This window comes from Lonchura striata, chromosome 28, assembly GCF_050655825.1.
Source record: "Lonchura striata isolate lonStrDom1 chromosome 28, ASM5065582v1, whole genome shotgun sequence".
NCBI lineage: Eukaryota > Metazoa > Chordata > Aves > Passeriformes > Estrildidae > Lonchura > Lonchura striata.
The window spans coordinates 6396695-6417897 of record NC_140730.1 but is presented as its reverse complement, the minus strand read 5'-3'; the positions used below and the strand labels follow the sequence as shown (position 1 = coordinate 6417897).

At 49.2% G+C, this 21203-nt stretch overlaps 1 protein-coding gene across 6 annotated transcripts; it reads right to left on the bottom strand.

Moving 5' to 3' along the window:
- Window positions 1-3895: 3895 nt before the first annotated feature.
- On the bottom strand, window positions 3896-20846 carry MBD3 (methyl-CpG binding domain protein 3). 6 transcript variants are annotated; one of them, XM_085562644.1, is made up of 8 exons: window positions 20763-20846; window positions 16482-16538; window positions 14349-14605; window positions 12123-12260; window positions 9337-9427; window positions 8273-8450; window positions 6883-7080; window positions 3896-5755 (listed from the first exon to the last, which is right to left on the bottom strand). In XM_085562644.1, exons 3-7 carry the CDS (start codon window positions 14529-14531, stop codon window positions 6888-6890), a joined length of 783 nt encoding a protein of 260 aa, XP_085418770.1. In that variant the 5' UTR covers window positions 14532-14605; window positions 16482-16538; window positions 20763-20846; the 3' UTR covers window positions 3896-5755; window positions 6883-6887. The 6 variants fall into 6 exon arrangements, with proteins under 6 accessions (XP_085418770.1, XP_085418768.1, XP_021383912.1 ...); XM_085562642.1 differs by having other exon boundaries at window positions 14349-14508; XM_021528237.3 differs by lacking the exon at window positions 20763-20846 and adding an exon at window positions 20375-20617 and having other exon boundaries at window positions 14349-14508.
- Window positions 20847-21203: the final 357 nt, after the last annotated feature.

The following is a 21203-nucleotide window of genomic DNA, read 5'->3' as shown; positions in this document are numbered from 1 at the left end:
ACAGATTGACAAGATCTGGAACTTGAAAGATGACCTCAGCCCGAGATCAATCATCCCACAAAGTCGCTGACTGAGGGAACAGCACAGGGGGACAGCTCAAGGTGAGGAGGCTCAATGTCACCGTGGTGTGCCACAGCTGCAGAAGAGGCACAAGCTACAGCTGAGGTCACCCAAGGCCTGGCCCACTGTGATCCCTCAGTGCCACCAGGCCCAGCAGCCTTTTCTCCTTTTCTGTCACTCTTGGCATCCCTGCCACAGCACCTTCAGAGGCTCCCTCCCTACAGCACGACATGAAAGAGGCACCTTGGGGGAAGCCATTAGCAAAGGGCTCTTTCTCATGCATTAGATGAATGAGGAATTGAGCTGTCAGGTAATGACTTTGGAGCTGTGGAGAAGCCAACTTGATGGAAAGCTAAGAATTAATTGCAGATCAGACAAAAGCATGAAAAAATAAAAGCTGGTACACCACGCTTTCAGGCTTTACAGCCCTTCAGATCACTAAACCCCACAAAATGTACCTAGTAGGCTAATCCAGGACATGTACCTGGACTCATCTTGCAAACAAAAACATGTTAGGAACTTTTTAGGATTCAACTTTTTCCAAAAGTTCAAGCTTGGGGGTCCATACCCCACCTTGAGCACCATGTCCAGTTCTGGGCCCTCACCATCAGGACATGGAGCTGCTGGAGCCAGGCCAGAGGAGCCACGGAGATGCTGCCAGGGCTGGAGCCCCTCTGCCATGGAGCCAGGCTGGGAGAGCTGGGGGTGCTCCCCTGGAGAGGAGAAGCTCCAGGGAGAGCTCAGAGCCCCTGGCAGGGCCTGAAGGGGCTCCAGGAGAGCTGGAGAGGGACTGGGGACAAGGATGGAGGGACAGGACCCAGGGAATGGCTCCCAGTGCCAGAGGGCAGGGCTGGATGGGAGATTGGGCAGGAATTGTTCCCTGGCAGGGTGGGCAGGCCCTGGCACAGGGTGCCCACCCTGGATCCCTGGCAGTGCCCAAGGCCAGGCTGGACAGGGCTGGGAGCAGCCTGGGACAGTGGAAATTGCCATGGCAGGGGCTTTAGGGTCCCTTTCAACTCAAATCATTCTGGGATTCTGTGTCAGAAAACTTGCCTTTTGTAAATATGAATGAAACCAGATTTCTTCAGCACAGCATTTCTGAATTTTGCCTCTGAAGACAAACCTGCTCAGGTCACTCATTGCCCAGTTCTGTGCAGTCTCCAACTACTGCTCTTTGTGACTCTGCAAGGTAAGAAAAATCCAATCTGAGACTTATTTAATGAACTGAATAAAGACTTTCCCATTGGAGGCCAGTGTTATTTCTTACTAGTGGTTATTGTTATTAGCTAGTCAGCAGTAGTTCTGGGTATTGGGAAGAAATCAGCAATACCAAATGAGATTGCCAAGCAATGCCCTGACAATTCCAAGTGCATTTGGTGGGTCATTCTGGAGTTCAAAACGTTTTTCTCTCCCCACCCTCCCAAATGTTCTGTCACTGTAAATACCATTTAGCACACACTGTTCTGTGCTGTTCTCTCCTACACTCCAGCTACTCACGGGATCAGCCTGAGGAGGAGGGGGAGAAAGGTTTTCCCTCATTAATTCAAGTTGATCCCTGCTAATCTGAGAACAAGTCCAAATTTTTAGCTCACTACAGCCCATAGAGGACATTATTTTCTGTGCTGCGGAATTAGGACACCACCTTCCCATGGCTGTGTTTCATTAAAGCAGGAAGGTAAAATAGGCAACACCAGGATCCTCAATCGACCCCAAAGTCTGGAGCAATTCCAGCAGATGCAGAAATTCCTGTTTAGAGTGACAACTGTGAGGAATATGCATTTTACATGATAGGGAAGAAAAGGTATTATCCAAGTATTTGCATGGGCATCTGGACTCCTGGGGATTGTTCTTATGCACGTAATCCTAAATAACTAGGATTTCCTGGCTGGAGAGTTATTACCAAAAAACTCACCTTTTCTCCATTAAGCATTTTCCTGCCTCCTCCCCCTTTAAACATATTATCCCACACTCTTTCCAAGGACCAGGAGAGTAAGTCCAGACAGAATGGTACCTCCTTAAAGCAAGACAAAAGCACATGACTCAGGAGTCCTTCCAGGTGCCCTGCTTCATTCACATCCCACAGAGCAGCAACGAGTATTTAGATGGGAAATTGGGCAGGAATTGTTCCCTGGCAGGGTGGGCAGGCCCTGGCCAGGGTGCCCAGAGCAGCTGTGGCTGCCCCTGGATCCCTGGCAGTGCCCAAGGCCATAGTAGAAGGTGTCCCTGGCCATGGCAGGGGTGGCACTGGATGAGCTCTAAGGTCCTTTCCAACCCAAACTCCCAGCCACGACACCAGAGCCTCCCCAGGCAGGGTTTAACGTGCCTGCACTCCCAGAGTCCAGCCATGTCATCCTGGGCTCTCTTCTCTTCCTGCTGTGCTGAGCTGACAAGCAAGAAAACTCCTCCCTTTCCTTGCTCAACAGCCAGTTCAGCAAGTTCCATTTCAGATGTGCATCGAGCCAACTTTTCCTGGGCAGAACCACCTCCAAGAGCTCTGCTGGCCAAATCCAGACTGCACCAATATCCATTCCAATTCATTCTATGGCTTGCACAAGGTTTAATCCAGCTAGAATTCAGTAAAAATAACACTCCCCAAACAGCAGGATAATTACATCCCCTTTAAATCTTGAACTTTTGTAAAACAAAGTGGAGAGGAAAAAACTGTAGCCATCAACACCCAATGCAGCAGAGAATATTAATTAATGAAATGTAAGTGTTGCCTCAATTCCACTCAATTGCTCTTAAGTACATTATTTACTAATCATGTGCCTAACAAGTTGTACCTCAAACAAGCTGCATTCTCCACCCTGGGGATAGATTTGATGATGGCAAACACTTTATGCCCGTCGGTCACGTCCAGGGCTGAGATAAGACAAACTAATCCATTTGTTATTGCAGCAACATGAAAAACACATCATGGTCAGTGAAAAAAAACACCTGATTTCCTCACCTTGGTAAGCAGGTAAAGTTATTTCACTTTTCTGACTGTGAGAGGAGTCCTTTTTGGAACTTTGCACAAGCAACTCCTCCATATCAATGAAAACACAATAAACTTTGTAAACTGAAGGAAAGAGGGCTGGGAAAAAACAAGAGTTGACAGCAATTTAAATTGATATTCCGTGTATCAAAATACGAGTGTCAACATCTCAGTCACCTGTGGTACGGTGCCTCAATGGTATGTTTAGATCCAAGTAAAAGTAGAGAAAGACATCACCAGATATTAAACAGGTTTTCAAAAAGCCAGTGTCAGAATAAGATTGCTCTGGCCACAAGGACACCTCTGGGGTGGGATATGAACTGCTGGAGTTGAGATTCAAAGGGAATAGACTCAAGTTGAGCCAGGAGAGGTTTAGATTAGATATTAGGGTTTTTGGTTTTTTTTCCCCACAGAAAGGGTTGTCCAGCCCTGGCACAGGCTGCCCAAGGCAGTGGTGGAGTCATCATGCCTGGGAGTGCTCAGAAACAGTGTGGATGTGACACCTGGGGACATGGTTTAGTGGTGAATGTGGTGGTGCTGGGCTGATGGCTGGACTTTATTATCTTAAAGATCTTTTCCCACCTTAACAATTCTGTAACTCTATCACCAACCTGCCCAAGGGATGGGACACCCTGGCAGCCCCTCCCTCGGTGAGGACACAGGAGAGGATTCTGCAACAAGAATGAATTGCTTTCCACAAGTTTCCCTCCACGTTCCCCTCTGCCAGGCTCCAGATGTCAAGATCCAAGTCTCAGACTGGAGCCCACAACCAACCCCCAGAGCATCTCCACTGGCAGAGTGGAAAGGGCAGAGCACAAAACTCCAGGTAAAGGCTTGAAGCAGACTAGAAAGAACCTCTTCTTTGTGAGAAACATTTAATTCAACACCATGACTTACAGGAGGACAGATTTACAGAGTAGTAACTGTAACAGACTGTTCAGAAAGGAAAATAATGGTCGCTGCCTGCAGTGCCAGGTAAAGCTCCCCAGAGCAGCACCTGGCAGAGCATCAGCAAAGTACAATTCAGTCTCCTTGCAGTACTCAAATGAGCAATATCAAGCACTTTTGAGTTCTCAAACCTTTAAGAAAAGAGTGAATAAAAGATCAATCACTTTGGCATGGGATATTTTTCAGGGATCACTAAGATGCACTACTCCCAAAGGCAATTCCCTGGCCCCTGACTGTCCCTGCTCATCTGTCTCACACAATAAAGGCTCTGGGAGCTACTTTCTTCCCCAAGTTTTGGGATACCAACAACTTGTACAATTGGTTGGTGGCACAATATTTAATGCACCACTTTGTAGTGTTCTCTCAGCCAAGACGTCCACGCACGGTTGTGCAATGGATACCCTAAGACTAAAATAATTTTGCAACCCAAGTCAACACATTCCCCAAGCTATCAGCTCTCATCTTCCTCCCCTCTTCTTGTCTCCTTTCCCAGAAAAATCCATTTTTAGCCACAAGTTACCCCAATATGCTCAAAGATGTACTGGAAGAGACTGAGGGATCAATCAAGGTACCCATGGTGAAGCCCAATACTTATAAACACATTAAGGCAGGTTTCACATCAGTCCAATTTTCGACACAAAATGCTGGTCACTTCACTGCACATGCAAATAAGAAAGATTCAATACTTAATAAAAAGCTTTAAATTCCTTTTTTTAGATATCAATTATAGAAAAATCAACCTTTTTCCTTTTTTTTTTTTTTTTTTTTTTTAAAGAGGTCAGAACATTACTGCACACAAAAGCAGGTGTGTAGCCACACCTGTTGGAATGGATCCCCTTCCCTCCACACTGAGGAACAGAGGGCAGGTTCTTGGCACCAGAAGAGAAAAAGGAGGAAGTTTTCCCCATTATCAGTCAGAAATGAGTCATCCTTCCATCCCCAGTTGAGAAAGTCCTTCTGACTGGACTTAAACCAAAGAAAAATATACCTCAGGTTGGGTATATTCTGAACAGAGTCTTGGAGGCAAATGTCTGGACACACAGAGCTCTGCATCCAAACTGTGGTGTGGAATAACCAAATAGCCCAAATTCCCAGAGCTGGCAGCCCAAGCCCTCGAGTGCAGCTTCCCCTCCTCACCCCAGCTCAGGTGGGAGAGGCACTGGCAGCTCAGCTCTCAGACTGCACTTCCAAACACTTCCAAGACCAATGTGGTCTTGTGAGGAAAACAGCAACTCACACATGGAATGAACCATTCACAACATGAAATGACCTCCCTACAGTCAGGTACAAACAGGTAACCCACAGCAGAGCAGCCAAGGAGTGAAACAGCATCTCCCTCCCTTGGGTTAAAGAGAAAATTGTTTCTGTGGGTCATTAAAAGTATTTAGATAGAAAAGCTTAAAAATGTATCACCCAGTACTGACCCACAAAAAGTAATACCAAAGGAAAAAAAGAAAAAAAAACAAAAAAAAGAGCCAGCAAATTCAGTTCCTAGGACTTCCCCTCCCTCCCACCATCTGATATTCTTTATCCCCCCCACTTTTGCATTCCCATCACCCTACCCCTTTAAAAAAAGGAAGGGGAGTAGAGTTTAGTCAAGTTCCATCTGCAAACTCCCCTGCAATGAATGAACCATCAGCTTCCACATTTCCTGAAGTCCATCCAAAGGCTCTGGGGTACAGTTGGACTGATGGTGCACTCTTGGCTCTGTGAATGGTTGTGCTGACCCTGCTGAATGGGTTTATACTGGGAATTCTTAGATGGAACTCCCTGAAAGAGGAAAAACAAAGACCTTGTAACTCAAAAAGAATTTTTATACCTTTTCTTAAAAGGAGAAATCCCACTGTCATAACAGATCCATGTCTCTATCTCCTGAGTTTCACCTGCAGCAGTCAGTTTTTTCTGGCTCCTGCCTGTTGCCAGACCTCAACAGCAGAAAGGAATTCAAGGCACTCACTGTCCAAATAAAGCTACTGCTGGTGACAGGGGAAAATGGGAAAAAAGAGCCCAGATAAAAGATGGAATCTCCCAAAGGCCAAGCAGATTGCACATTATAATCAATCCTCAAGCTTCAAGGATTGCTTAACAAAATCAATCTTCCTCCTACCTGAAATCCTCATTCCCTCCAAAGAAGCTCTTCTGCTATTCATCCTAAAAAGTCCCTTTTTCCCCCCACCCCACATTCTTGATTCTTGTCTCAGAGGCTCCAGAGGAGGCCACTAAGTTATCTTATGGCTGGAGAACCTTTCCTATGGGGACAGGCTGAGACAACTGGGGCTGAACCCTGAGCCTCCTTTTCTCCAGGTTGAACCCCACCAGCTCCCTCAGTCACTCCTGGTGCTCCACAGCCTTCCCCAGCCCTGTCCAGCCTGGCCTTGGGCACTGCCAGGGATCCAGGGTGGGCACCCTGTGCCAGGGCCTGCCCACCCTGCCAGGAACAATTCCTGCCCAATCTCCCATCCAGCCCTGCCCTCTGGCACTGGGAGCCATTCCCTGTGTCCTGTCCCTCCATCCTTGTCCCCAGTCCCTCTCCAGCTCTCCTGGAGCCCCTTCAGGCCCTGCCAGGGGCTCTGAGCTCTCCCTGGAGCTTCTCCTCTCCAGGGGAGCACCCCCAGCTCTCCCAGCCTGGCTCCATGGCAGAGGGGCTCCAGCCCTGGCAGCATCTCCGTGGCTCCTCTGGCCTGGCTCCAGCAGCTCCACGTCCTCCTGCTGCTGTTCCCCAGGCTGGGGCAGCTCTGCAGGTGGGGTCCCATGCCCACCTCCCCCATTCCTGACCCAAGGCCACCACACCTTTCAAAGGCCAGGCTAAAAAGCAAAGATTCATCAGTATTTAAGGTTCCTCCTGAAAACCCTTCTGTCCCCGGTGTTTAAGGTGAGACACAGCACTATCACCCTACCTGCACTATACATTTTCCATCTCCTGGTCATGGTCCTGCTCCTCCTCTTCCTCTTCTTCTTCTCCTTCCTCGTCTGCTCCTTCTTTCTCCGAGGGAGGCTCCCCATCCCTGGCGATCTCCTCCACGTGGGCCAGCATGTCAGCCATCAGGGCCTCCTCCAGCCTCTTCCTCACCTGCTGCACCAGCTCCTCCTGCTTCCTGCCCAACACAGGGGACACCCAACATCAGCCCCCAGGGCTGCCCCTGGCAAGGGAAAAGAGTCTCCAATCCCTCCAACATGAGACAAGCATGGACTGGAAAATCCCTCTAAGAACCCCATTGTATAACAAAAACAAACAAACAAACAAAAAAACCCTCAAAAACCCCACCTGGCATTCTACTCTAAGTGAAGATGAAAAACATTTTAAAATTTTGTCCAGTATTTATATTATGTGTCCTGCACCTGTTGATTTCTGGCTGAAATTTGGCTAATCTAACAGCTGATTTTTTTTTTTTTTCCTACTACTAATGTCTAACAAGTCAGCCTACCCTGCACAGACTTTCAAAAATTAGACTGGAGAAAATTAAGTTTCAGGCCATATCTTTCTGCTCATTTTCCTTTTGAGTCCCAACCCTAAGAAGTCAAAGACACAGCAAAGAAGTGATCAACAACCAGTGGCTCATGGGGCTCCTATTTCAGCTCAGCCACAGGACATCAAAGTTACAAACAGACTGTTTTTCCTGGTCATTTATATCTCAATCAAGCCCAGAAAAGTCATCCTACAATTCCAAAAGATTTATCAAGCAATGAAAGCAAGGATTGCCTTTAAACACTTAATGAATGCAAATTGCATGCTGCAGGCCTTTGGTATATTCAGCTCTCCATTAAAAACTTAAAGCTGAGCTTGACCAATCCTGATTTAACAAGCTTTCATTACTAAAACAACCTATAGCAGAATAAACTGCATCCTTGTTCCCTGTCACCACAGCAGGCACGCCTTGGTTTTGGTCAATCTATACATTTTATTTAATTAATTTACTGACACAGAGGAAGGTGAATAGACTCCAATCCCCCTGTGCAGGATTTCTCCAATGCCATCTCTGCTCAGAGATGCCTCAGTCGAGGTTCCCCCAGCTCAGACACTTTTGTAATAAAAGGAGCCTTGAAATGAAAAACAAACATGAGCCTGAAACTCCACAGTAACTGAGCATGGCCAAAACAAAATATAGTGGGTTTTAGGCACATGACAGAGCTAAACGTAACTACTTTTGTCTACTCTATTGCTAGAGAGCCATTCAAATTAATTCCCAAGCCACAGTGCTCCATCAGACATTTAGAAAGAAAAGCAAAGCACTGCTTGAGCACAAGGAACCTCATTCCAGAACAGCAAGTGCTATTTCCAGTTCCTACCTGATATCTTCATCTGTCACCATGAAGGCTTTGCAGAGAGGCTGGGAAGTGTTCAGCCAGACGCCAGGGTTCTTCTCCACAGCTGCAGAGAGCTGGCCAGTGATGGGCATGGTGCTGGTGTGCAGGGCACTGGCGATGGCAGAGAGCAGAGTCTCGTCCGTGCAGCCGGGGCCAACCCCTGCAAGGGGGAGGGAAATCCATAACCAGCACTGCCCCAGGCACAGAGCAGGAAATCAGGACAATGGCAATTAAATTTTAATGGCAAAGCACAGGCTGTCAGTTGCAAAGCTCACACGACATAAATCTCAGACCTAAATGCTTCTAACACCACCTCTGCAGCTCTCTGAGGATACTGAAACTTAGAGCAGTTCCTCATTTTCTTACAACCAAACAAATAATAAAAATCACCAAATTGGAAATGGAAGATGTTTCCATTCTGCTCGAACAAGGCTCAGAGAGCTGGGGGTGCTCCCCTGGAGAGGAGAAGCTCCAGGGAGAGCTCAGAGCCCCTGGCAGGGCCTGAAGGGGCTCCAGGAGAGCTGGAGAGGGACTGGGGACAAGGCCTGGAGGGACAGGACACAGGGAATGGTTCCCACTGCCAGAGGGAAGGGCTGGATGGGAGATTGGGCAGGAATTGTTCCTGGCAGGGTGGGCAGGCCCTGGCACAGGGTGCCCAGAGCAGCTGTGGCTGCCCCTGGATCCCTGGCAGTGCCCAAGGCCAGGATGGATGGGTTTTGGAGCAGCCTGGGACGGTGGAAGGTGTCCCTGCCATGGCAGGGGTGGGATAGGATGAGCTTTAAGATCCCTTCCAATACAAACCCAAACAGCATTCTGGGGTGCTCTGCTGTTTCTGGAAAATGAATCCCCCAAAAGGATGAGAAGCTTTTAAGGACTCCTCAGAAGAGAGGGCACTGGGACCCCGGGCAAAGCACCACAGCTCCTGCTGCAGCAGGAATGGCCACAGCCCTGCCAGGCTCTGGGAACAAGGAGCTCCCCCTCAGCACCTTCATTCACTGCTGCCAGGTGCCAAATGCCAGCCCTGAGTGAAGGGCACCCCCGATTACCTTGCAGCCCCTTGGGAAGGTCCATTGTTTTCACCAGCTCCTCTGCAATGTCAAAGGCGTTCAGTCCACTCAGCTTCTTCTCCCAGAAGAGCTGCAGTCAAAGCAGGTGGTTACTGGTGCTCAGTGGCACAAGCAGGAATGGAACTGACAGCTCCACCAAGTCCCTGCTTCCTGTGCAGACAGGGAACAGCAGTGCTGAGGACACTTTAATGTGGGTTTAGCACAGAAGGGATCTGCCACCTCCAACAGCAGGAACAATCCTCGCTGCCAATCAGCCCTGTCGAGTCTTAACTTCTTTTTGCCAGAGTTGGGATTAAATATGGGAGATGGTATTTCTTGTTGGGACTCAGATGTTTATTAGTTCTTATCCATGTCACAGTCTCAAAAACCCTGGGTTCTACAGCACTTCACTCTAACAAACTGAAAACGGAGCCCCATCTCTCTCTCTACAAGCCCTTTTAAGGATAAACTGTCCAATTAAGAAATGACACCTAAATTATTTTTACTTTTAACCCAATAACCAACCACCCGTGCCTGCAATGGGGACTTTTTATCCAATGACACCAAACCACCCAAACCCATGGAGAAGAAGGTGAAGGAGAAGGACCAGCTTCCACCCTAGAACCTCTATCTTGCCTTATATATATTACTGTATTCTAAACCCTTCAACTCTAAGTTCCCCACCCTGTGATGTTACACACTTCAATTCAAACTCCACACCCACAATCCCAGTTCTATCATTCCATTTTGGAAGCCTTTTCCACAGCCTCAGGTCAAATGCTGTGTTCTCCTGGGGGTCAGTGCCTGGCAGCACAGAAAGGCTGAAATTGTCAGGGACCAGGGTTCTAACACAGTCCCACATCTCCTCTCTCCCAGTTTGCTGCTTTGGAAAGCTCTTTTCTTCCAGGGGCTGGAACTTTCACTGCTCTGAGCTGCAGCAGCAAGGCCAGGCTCGCTGACTTTCAGCTACAAGTCCACAGTGTGAGACAGCTTTGTTTGCACCCCATTTCTCTCCTATGTATCCCACAGAAACTTAAGGAATGCAAGAATATTCAAGGTAAAGTATTTTATTCCTGTTTGGTTCTATTTTCTTCCCTCAGTTTGGTCCTTTCCCCCATGTCTGGTCCTTTAGCAGATTTTGAGTCACAGGCTCTCCCCAGGCTTAAAAGCACCTGAATGTGTGGTGTGGTAGAAAGCCAAACTCATCACCTTGATACACTTTAACTTTGCCCCTGGTGCAGGAGAGACATCAGGAGGATAGCAATGCACAGCTGGAGGATCAACTATCTTGCAAAAAACCCACATTTTTATTGAGGTTTTGAGAAATCAAGAATTCACCTCAAACAGTCCATGCATATCCCACCCCTTTTTCCTGCCTGTCAAAATCCAAGTGCAATGACTTTTCCAAAAAGGGGAATGAGGCCAGTCATAGCCCAAACACAGCCTGGATATTAGCCTTTCAAATAGGTGTTTTTATTTGTGGTGGTGTTTTTTGGTTGGTTGGTTGGTTTTTTTTGTTGGTTTTTTTTTTGGTTTTTTTTTTAATTTTATTTTATTTGTTACCCAGAGCAGCTGTGGCTGCCCCAGTCCTGGAATGGTCCAAGGCCAGGATGGATGGGGCTTGGAGCAAGCTGGGATAGTGCAAGGTGTCCCTGCCCATGGGAGGAGGGTGGAATGGGATCATCTTTAAGATCCCTTCCAGCCCCAAAGAATTTTGGGATTCTGTGATTTTTAAGCCAGCATGATGGGACTTGGCGCTGCTTTCAAATTTTGCAGAAACATCTGGAATCTGCTGAGCAAAAGTCGAAATATTCAACAGTCCTGTAAAATACCTTAAACAGGAACACAAATCCAGCTCAGAAGTGGGAGAGGGCATTTTATCTTTAGTGTTCTCTTTTATTGCCTAAACTATAAAAGCTGCAGGAATAGCAACAACACTGTGAACATACAGGATCTACTTCTCCAGAACACTATGGCAAGACCCTGCCAACCTGCTCAAAAAACAGAAAAACCCCACCCACCAAACACCCATCCATTTCAGATAAGTTCTATCTCATACCTGGAGGTTCTAGTTGAACTAGGGTTATGAAATTCTTAAAAACTGCCTTCAAAAAGTGTTTTTTTAAGTTTTCTGAAAAGGTTTTCAGTGTTCCAAGAGGTATAGCTTATTTTACCAGGGCCTTCCCCTGGTAAAGGACACTTTAATTTTGGTGTGTTCTCTTGTTTGCAAATACACATTATGGTAAGAAAACCACTTTGATTTTGTATTAACAATACACTGTGAAGTGAATTTATGATCTTATACTGGCAGGGTTTACTCCTACTGATGTACAGTCCCTTCCACTGCAATGAACAGCACCAGGGATGTGATCCCTGCAGGATCATGGATTTAATGGAACATGGAATTCTTACACAACTGCAACATTTGACACTCATTCTAAACCTAAGTGTCCTCTGAAGTGGTTACAATGTCTGAATAATTTTGTAGATAATACTTAATTCTAGCAGGAAGGGAATTCAAGTTTAGCTACAATAGAATTGTGATCTAACCAAAGGCTGGAGTTTGTAAATCCCAGTGTGCAGAGTCCATAACTAGAGATTGGGAATGGGATTTGCTCTGATTTTAAGAGCTGGGGGCACTGCAAGCCACTGCTTCTGAAAGATCAGATTTTTCTGAAGTGCCAGAGATCAGGAATGGCCAGGGAGTATTTGTTCAGCATCACAAAATTAAAACAGATTCTTTTGGGATCCTCCCAGCAGCAAATCCAGGAGTTTCTCAGCCTTACCTGCCTGGGCTGGTCCACAGCTTTCTGGGGGTCACTCTTCACCTTGTTGCTGGGGTGGTTTGTGATCTTTGTGACGGGCTGTTTGAAGATAGAGGCTGTCTGTCTCACAGGCAGGGCTGTGTTCAAGTCAGGCTTGCCCTGTTTCACACAAAAAGAAAAGGAAAAACCCACAAAAATAGTTTTAGTTTCCTAAAATGCTACTGCAGCCACAAAGAAGTGCAGCAGGGAACAGTTCCTGGGCTTCAAATCTCATCTAATCTCAAGTTATACAAGTTAGGCTGCCAAAAATACATAACTAAATTCAAATCTTGCCTTAGACCTATCAAAGTTTTCCACTCATTCTGTTTAACTTAGCAGCCTCCTCCCATGTGAGTTCACACACATCAGTTTTACTACCATTTTTAATGACTTTAAGAGTCAGAACAAACCACGTGTAATCACTAAAGGAGAGGATTACAACACAATACTTGTAATAAATAAAAAAAATTACAAACAGGGATTTGGAGGCTGGTTTCTGAATTCAGAAACCATTCCAAACTCTTCCTTCTAAATCCACTTGTAAGCAATAAACAAACCAACACCACTGAAAGCTGAATCCATTTTTTACCTTTGGTTCTGAACAAAGCTCAGCTTTTGAATGAAGCTCATAATCAATTTTGCACTACACAATTGCATTCTCTGTTAGGGGAAGCACAGGAAGGCTGTTCCTCATTCCCAAAATCTAGCACACAACTCTTGGAATGGCTGTAGGACACACTTTGTTCTCAGGGATGCAAACACTGTGTCTGCTTCACAGATTTATTCATGAGATGTAGAAAAGATGTATTCAGGACAAATATAATTCTGAACCATCTGGGTGCTAATCCTTTCAGAAGCCAGTGATAACATTTGTACATTTATTGAGAGTTTTGGGCAGAATTTTTAGCCTGAGAGGTGTGTGAGCTGCTGGTCTCTGCCTCAAGGCAGGTCTCAAAATATCACTGCAGCACCAGGGCTGTAAGAAATGTTCCCAGCACTCTCGTGATGATGATCCTTGACTGGCTGATGTATTTCAGAAATGAGCATTGTGCCTTTTCCACATTCAGTGTTCAGGTGCATACACAGCAGCTTTTGGGTTCTGGGAAAGATTTTAGCATCTGATGAAGATCCTTAGGAATGATTTGGGACAATCAATCCAGACAGGGAGCCTGTCACCGCCATCCTGACACCTCAACAATCTGAATTAGCAGCTAGAGAATCTTTTATTTTGTTCTAGGAATAGGCCTCACAGTCCTCTTCCCTCTCACACTTTTTGCCCCAAATGCCAACAACCCTTCCAACAGTGCCAAAGCTGGGTCACCAGCACAGCCTGGGAGAGCTCCACTGAGTCACTGGCAGGAGCTGCAGCATCTCCTCACCCCTGTGGACCCAAATCCCTCCTCTCCTCTCAAACCAAAGGCAAGGGCAGGGCAGAGCTGCTGCACAGCCCCAGGAAATGTGGGGCTCTGGAGCAGATTGTGCTGGAGGAGATGAGCTCACACTCCAGGGAGGGGGATCACAGAATCATGGAATGGGTTACATTGGGAGGGACCTCAAAGCCCATCCAGTGCCACCCTGCCATGGCAGGGACACCTTCCACTGTCCCAGGCTGCTCCCAGCCCTGCCCAGCCTGGCCTTGGGCACTGCCAGGGATCCAGGGCAGCCACAGCTGCTCTGGGCACCCTGTGCCAGGGCCTGCCCACCCTGCCAGGGAACAATTCCTGCCCAATCTCCCACCCAGCCCTGCCCTCTGGCACTGGGAGCCATTCCCTGGGTCCTGTCCCTCCATCCTTGTCCCCAGTCCCTCTCCAGCTCTCCTGGAGCCCCTTCAGGCCCTGCCAGGGGCTCTGAGCTCTCCCTGGAGCTTCTCCTCTCCAGGGGAGCCCCCCCAGCTCTCCCAGCCTGGCTCCAGAGCAGAGGGGCCCCTCTGCACTCATTCCCACAGGTCAATGCCTTTCTTGTGCTGGAACTGAGGAAGGTGACAGTCTCTTCCCTGCCCTCCTCCACAAAAGTCTGAGCAGTGACACAACTCTCCTGCACGGCACCAACCCCCTGGGAGCAGCATTTGCCCAAGCCCCAGCAGCAGAGCTGTTCTGACACAGCTCCAATTCACACTCCAGTTCTGAAGTGCTGCATTTGCCCTCTCTCCCAGACTTCTCTGGCAGCTGCACAGCAGGGAGGGGACGCACCAGGGCCTCTCAGTCTTACTTTGGCTTGGTTGGAGCAGTCGTAGCGCATCCTCTGCCTGTTCTTGTTCATTTTGTTCATCAGCATCTTCCCCGTGCGGAAGTCGAAGGTGCCCAGCTCCATGGAGCTGCCCAGGTACCGCGCCAGCTGCGGCTTGCTCCGGAACTTCTTCCCACTGGGGCTGCAAAAACACACCCGAGACATGGAGGGGAACCTCAGCCCTCTGCAATCCACAGCGGCGCCTCTGCAGCTCAGGAGGGACAAGTTTTATTTCCTTCCTGAAAAACACACGCTGGGCTTTCAAGAATGAAGCTCACATTCAACTGTAAAACGCTTTCATATTGACTCCTTCTCATGTGGAACACACAAATTAAGTTAAGATGTTTTTATATGTCAAGAGGAAGGTTCAGATCAGATAAACAAATGTAGCATAATGCACACAATAACCATCAAGGGAGATCTCAGCACAGATGCACTTTTCATTCAGCTGTCTTTCATAGTAAATGCCCATTTTCAAGTATAATTTTTTCTCCCAGGACTGGTGCATTTGACCAGCACCAAAAATTCTCCTTGTCTCCTCTCCCTGTCTCTTGAACAACACATTCAGGTTTGATTCTATGTCTTTTGTAGCATCCTGAAGACTTCAGAAAAAGAGAAAACCAGAAGTTAACTACTCACAAGTTGCAAAACAAAGAATCACGAAGTGATCGTCAAAGATAAATGTCAAAATCTCGTAAAACTTTCCATTAATGCCAAAAAGGAAGAGAGATTCTTCTAACACCTGGGTTTCCACAAAGACTCAACCTGGAGACCAGGCACAAATTATTCCAAATCTTTACTGATGTTTTCTTTAGTTTGTTTTTTTTTTAATTATTCAATATCAAAAGCTATTTTTTTATTCATAAAGCACAAATAAGCCAGTGTTTTATGGCTGCAGTGTAGGACTAAAGACAATAAGCACCAAGTATTCTTCACCTTCTCACTGAGCATCATAACACCTCCTTATTTTGTCAATTACTCTCACTTCTGGTTTTCTCCAATTGCAACTTGCACATTCAATCCTAGTTCACATCCAGGAGAAGATCACTTATTGTATTTCCATCCCACTATCACAGTTTAATGGGCTGGAAGGCATTTTAAGACCAAAATACCAGTTACCAGCTTATCTCACACTGGTGAGATACTGATAACCTTACCACGGTCTTAACAACAACAAAACAAAAGGAAAAGTTTCTTTTCACATATTATCTCCTGCCCTGAAGCTTTATTAGGGGAAAACCAGCATAAGCAGAGAATTTCTAGAATAGGACAGTGACAAAGCAATTAGGCTAAGTCAGGCCATGCATGAAAGAAAATAGATTAAAAAACAAACAAACCCAGAAAGTACAAAAGTATTAAAAGGTCTCCAAAAACTGAGATCAATTTAATATAAATTACACTAAAACTGAATTTAGAAAAAGTCTCTTGAAGGAGTTAAAACTGAAAGGTTGTGGTGATCCCACACAGCATCTGCTTAGGAAGCTCCTGGCTCCAACTGCTCCAAAGCTGCTTATCCTGCCTGGATCTCCTCCCTGCCACCACCACTGCTCACACAGCCCAGTGTTCATGCAAATGAACCAGCTGAGGAAAATAATCCATCTTTGGAGGGCAGGGAGAGGAGGAGGAAACACTCCCCCACTGGATATTCCTCAGCTGGACCAGCTCCCTGTGGAGCTGCACTTGGGCCAGGAGACAACACAGAGTAGGACCAAACAGCCAGGAACAAAACCTGTGTGCAGCCCCAAATTGAAAAAGTGAATCACTTTTTCAAACTATAAAGGGAGTTTTTTGCCTCAATCCAGAGAAAGGAATAACCAACTACAGCAGCTTTAGGGCAGAGCTGTCACTGCCAGTGAAGCCAGGAAGAAAATCTCCTGCTACATGAAAAACATGGCACTGCTTCCTCTTCCAAGATCTGCTGCTCTAATTTAAGGTTTAGTGTCTTAGCAGGTTTAAAAATAATGCATTAGAGTGCAGAGTAACTTCCAGAACAGTCAGTACAGTCAAAGACAGGATTTTAAGTGAACGGAGCCCTTCATCTCTGTGTGTTTAGAATGTGCTGTGGTCATTTTGAAAGGAAGAACTGAAAAGCTGCTCAGAGTCTAAAAAACCCACCTGAAATGACTGAGAGTCCTGTCTCTTCCTGGGGAAGCTTGGCCCAAAGGAAAAGCACTGAAATGTTCAGAAGAAAAACTTTTATTCTGATTAGGTCTTGCAAAAGGCAGGATCATCCCCAGGCTCTTTGGGACAAGAACAGACCAGGGAGCAAAGCTATGACCAAAAGGTGACAATGCACTGAGAAAGGAAGGGATGGGGTGCCTGGAGCTCCTGGGGACCCTCTAGCAGGACCATGCAGGACATTGGGGCACCCCCACACAGCTGGGAGAGTCAGAGGTGTGGGGGGGAGCCAGAATAACCCAAAACTCGAGCGAGATTCCTGGTGCACACCAGGACACACAGAAACTCCCCCAATACCACAGAACTCTCGAGCCCTGTTAAAGCACCCTTTAAATGTCGCAAAATACAGAATTTACCTCCTTCTGCCCCTCCTGCACTCCTGGTTTTGCACAAAGACTTTAAAGAGGCCCAGAAACGAGACATTTTGGTACAAAGCTGCAAAGCCCAACCTCTGCTGTGTAACATCCCTCCAGGCAGCGATACTGAGAGCCCGGATTGATCCCAGGCTCCCGAATTAGGTTGTGCCACAGTTCCCCCGTGTGTGAAAGGCAAGGGCACGGCCAAGCTGCAAAGGAGTTTACAAGTTGCAAAGGATTTTCCACGCTCGTCCATCACCAGCTCCGGGGCTTTATTCGCTTGGGCCGCCTGGCTCCAGCTAACAAAACAGACCTGGCTGCCGGGACCCACCCCCGGCTCTCATTCCCAGACTTTTCCGTGCAGATTAAGCCGCGTTCGGGGCCGCCTATTGAAGGGCCGGGCCTGCCAGGTGCCCCTGCTCTCCATGTGCAGCTCACCCTTTGTTTCCTGCTTTATATCCTTCAAGAGAGAGCGGCTGCCCAGGCCCTCTCCCCTCCTCCCTCATCACAGTCTCCTCCCCTCCGCTCTCCCATTTAGCCTGCACAGGATCTGCACAACTTGGGAAGCAAGGGACAAAAGGCAAAAAACAAAACAAAACAAAACAAAAAAACCCTGAGCAAACCCAGTCACCGCCTGCTTCTGCCTATGGAGGCAGGAATAACCCAGGGAAAACAGGTCACTGAAAGCAGGCACTCAGAGCCTTGTTTCCTCGTTTCCTTGCTGGATGGGGCAAGGAAGAACACAAAATGATTCTCCTTCTTGCCTTCCATCGTGCTCCCTCCCTCACTTTCTCTCCCCAGCTCTGCTCCAGGCAAATCCCGGCACCGGGGGCTCCTGGAGGGCTGCAGGAGCTCCCGACGGTGCTCGCAGGGAGATGGGACCCCAAGACACGGCACAACCCACCACTGCCACGTCCTGTCACACATCCTGTCCCTCTTTCCCTGGATGCAGCATCCACACCCGGCCCTGCCCCAGAGTCCATCCTGGGAGTGGCTGGCACGGCCATGGAAACCACGCCAGAGCAGCTGGGCGACACCTCCAGCTGCCACAGGGCACCCCACACATCCACAGCCCCAAACCACGGAGCAGCCTCGGGGACCCGACCCGTCCCTGTCCCCTTGGGGCTGTCCCAAGGGATGATGTTCCTGCCCCCCAGGACAACGGGGGGGTTTTCATTCAGTAACTTGGACTCCAACCATACCAAAAATAACCCCCCCAAAAAAACCCAAACAAAGCACTTGGAGACACACAAAATCTCCCAAATTTCCAGAAGCATCATACCCCTTAAGAACAACTCGGGACAACATAATTACAACCAGATGATTTTGGAGGACTCAATTCAGGCATCATGGAATCATGGAATTGTTAAGGATGGAAAAGATCTTTAAGATCATCAGATCCAACCGTCACCCCAGCATCACCACCATATTCACCATTAAGCCATGTCCCAAGTGTCACATCCACATGTTTTTTGAATATTTCCAGGGATGATGACACCACCACTGCTCTGGGCAGCCTGTTCTAATCCTTTACAACCCTTTCCGTGAAAAAAAATCTTCCCAATACCCAACCCAAACGTCCCCTGGTGCAACTTGATGCTGTTTCCTTCTCATATGAGAAATTACGAGTTTCTCTGCAGGCAAACCAGAGCAACAGAGGAAAAGCAAAGCACAGACTCAGTGAAAGCATTTTGCTCCACAATTTTTTTTTCTTGGAAATTATTGTACTGATCAAAATATCCTTGGAGGAGTGTTAAAAAACATTCTATTCCAACGTCTTACATTTGTGCTGCAAAGGTAAGGAATTCTCAACAAAGTAAGTTTCACACGAGAGTGTGAAGTTTCCCAGCAGTGATGTCAACATCCTGAGACAGACTCGAGCAGCGATCCCAAATTTCTGACACTTGGTCATCAAACCTTCAGGAGAAAAACATTCTGAAGAAAAAAGCCCCACAAAGCAGCACTAAATTCTCCTTTCCCCATGTGAGAACCCTGAACTTGAGGAGGGCCAGAACTCTCTCAAAGACAGTCTGCCACTTTGACAAATCCCTGACATGATTTTCTTCCTGAAATCCCCCATCCCTGCACTTCTGCTCACTCCAAATCCAGCCCACAAATCCCACCCTATCTGCCAGAAACCCTCCCAAGGATGAAGTTTGAGGACAGGCTGTAAAAACCTGCCCAGGTACTCAGACCTCGAGGAAGATGTAATTTCCAGCCAGAGACTGGCTCACACACACATCTCACAGGGGGTTTTCCAGACACCCTCCCTGCATCTGTGCATGCCTGGGAGCTGGACAGAACATTCACCCAGGTAAACAACAGGCAGAACTCACACAGGTATTACTGAACTGCCACACCTGTATTTGCCACTCTGAGGTAATGCAAAATGCAACAGAAAGCAAAAATTAGCGCAACAAAGCTCTATTCTACCTTTGATCTCTGTCCAAATTGATACAAAGGGAAAACCCATAAAAAATTTGGGAATAAAAACATGTTACTTATCCTCTCTACCTCTTTTTTTAAAGTTAATCTCTGACTGCAACTTAACAAACAAGTTCTGGGAAAAACAGGATCTTTGAAGCTTTCAGGTGCTGCTGGTGGTCTCATCCTGCCCTCAGCCTCCGAGCTGCAGCAGCAGAATCGGCTTCACGTTCTCGAAGATGGCACTTTCTGGCTCGCTCCCCCTTTCCTCACAGCCATAACCTGATTCCAAAATTGAAACCTGGAACTAAAGCTGTGGCTGCCCCATCTCTGGAAGTGCTCACGGCCAGGTTGGACGGGGCTGGGAGCCACCCGGTCCAGTGGAAAGTGTCCCTGCCCACGGCAGCGGGTGGAAGGAGCCGGGCTTCAAGGCGCCTCCCAACCCAGACCGCCCTGTGAGGGCTCTGTGTCAGAGGCAGAAGTTGATGGTATGGATTTTCCCGAAAGGCAGGGCCAGCTGAGGACACACACAGCTCCTGATCCTTCCCAGCTCCCGCTGCCGTCCCAGCTCCCGCTGGACGCGAGTTTCACACCTCAGCCCGCGGGTGCCTCGTGGGTGCGGGGAGGATCCATATGGCCACCTACAGCCATATGAGCCATGCAGGGCTATAAATAGAAGCCCTGCAGCTCCCGGGCCATGTGCTCCCCCCGCAGCCACGCTCCCGGCCAGGCGCATCCCGAGCCCCGCCGGCAGCCCAGGCTCCCTGCCACAACTCCCAAGTACACCCGAAAGGCAGCGGGGCGAGCCCCGAGGGAGGAGGAGCACCACCGCTGCTGCTCTGCGAGAATAAAGCCCCGAGCGTCCGCGGGGCACCCGCCGCTCTGAGGGGCGCGGGGGCTCCTCACGGCCCTCCCCCGTCCCTGAGGGGGCCGAGCATCCCGGACCCCCGGCGGCCGCCCCGGGCCAGCTCCCGCTCCCTTCCCTCCACCTGTGGCTGCAGCCCCGGCCCGGCCCCCCGCGCCCGGGGCGGCCCCGCCGAGCGCTCCCACCTCTTCCGCTCCATGGCGGCTCCTCCCGGCCCGCTCCCGCCTGGCTCCGGCCGCCTCCCGCCGGCTCTTCCCGGCCGCCGCGCTCTCCTGCCGCCGCCGGCCCTTCCGCGCTCCCGCCGTGCCCGGGAGGCGGCGCCGCGGCCCGGCTGCTCCCGCTCCCGCTCCCGCTCCCGCTCCGCTCCCGCTCCGCTCCCGGCCCCGGCCCCGCTCCCGCCGCCCGGTGCGCGCCGCTCCCTCCGCCCGCCCCTTCCACCCACCGAGCCGCCTCCCGCCGCCCGCCGCGCCCGGATCCCTCCGCCCGCATATAGTCCCTCCCCCCGCCGCCCCGCTCGGTGCCCCCCGGCCCGGCCCCGCTGCCCCCGGCGAACCCCCACGGTCCCGGCCTCACCCCAGCGCCGAGCGCCGCGAGCCCCCCCGCTGTCCCGGCAGCGCCGCTTTGGGCATCTTGCCCCGTGCCCGCCCCGGCCGCACTGGCGGCCCCGCGACCCCCGGCCCCGCCCCGCGCCCCGGGGACGCGGACCCGCCCGGACCCCCGGCGAGAACCGGCCCCTCGCCGTGGGGCCTGCCCCCTCCCCGGGGGGGCTCGTTCCGTGCAACGGCAGCAGACAAAAAAAACCCAACCCAACCAAAAAAAAACACCCAACAAAAAAGAGGGAAATCTGCACATGAGGAACTGGAGTGGAGACAAAGCAATGAAAAGTTTTTCAGGAAAGCGTGTAAACTAGCACCTACTGCAGCTGCAGTGGCAAATTCCCGGCTGTGGTACTGCCAGGAGATGTGTCTGCCTCCGGCTGCCAAGGAACATTCACCTCAGAACCACTGCTTTGGG

What these genes read in the sequence shown, in the direction of transcription:
- MBD3 (XM_085562641.1), bottom strand. Translation starts at nt 16,597, where the DNA reads ATGATCCTGCCTTTTGCAAGACCTAATCAGAATAAAAGTTTTTCTTCT. An exon ending in CTGTGGACCAGCCCAGGCAG is followed by an intron (nt 9,428 to 12,122) that starts GTAAGGCTGAGA and finishes CTTTGACTGCAG; the next exon opens with CTCTTCTGGGAGAAGAAGCT. An exon ending in GTGACAGATGAAGATATCAG is followed by an intron (nt 7,081 to 8,272) that starts GTAGGAACTGGA and finishes TGTGTTGGGCAG; the next exon opens with GAAGCAGGAGGAGCTGGTGC.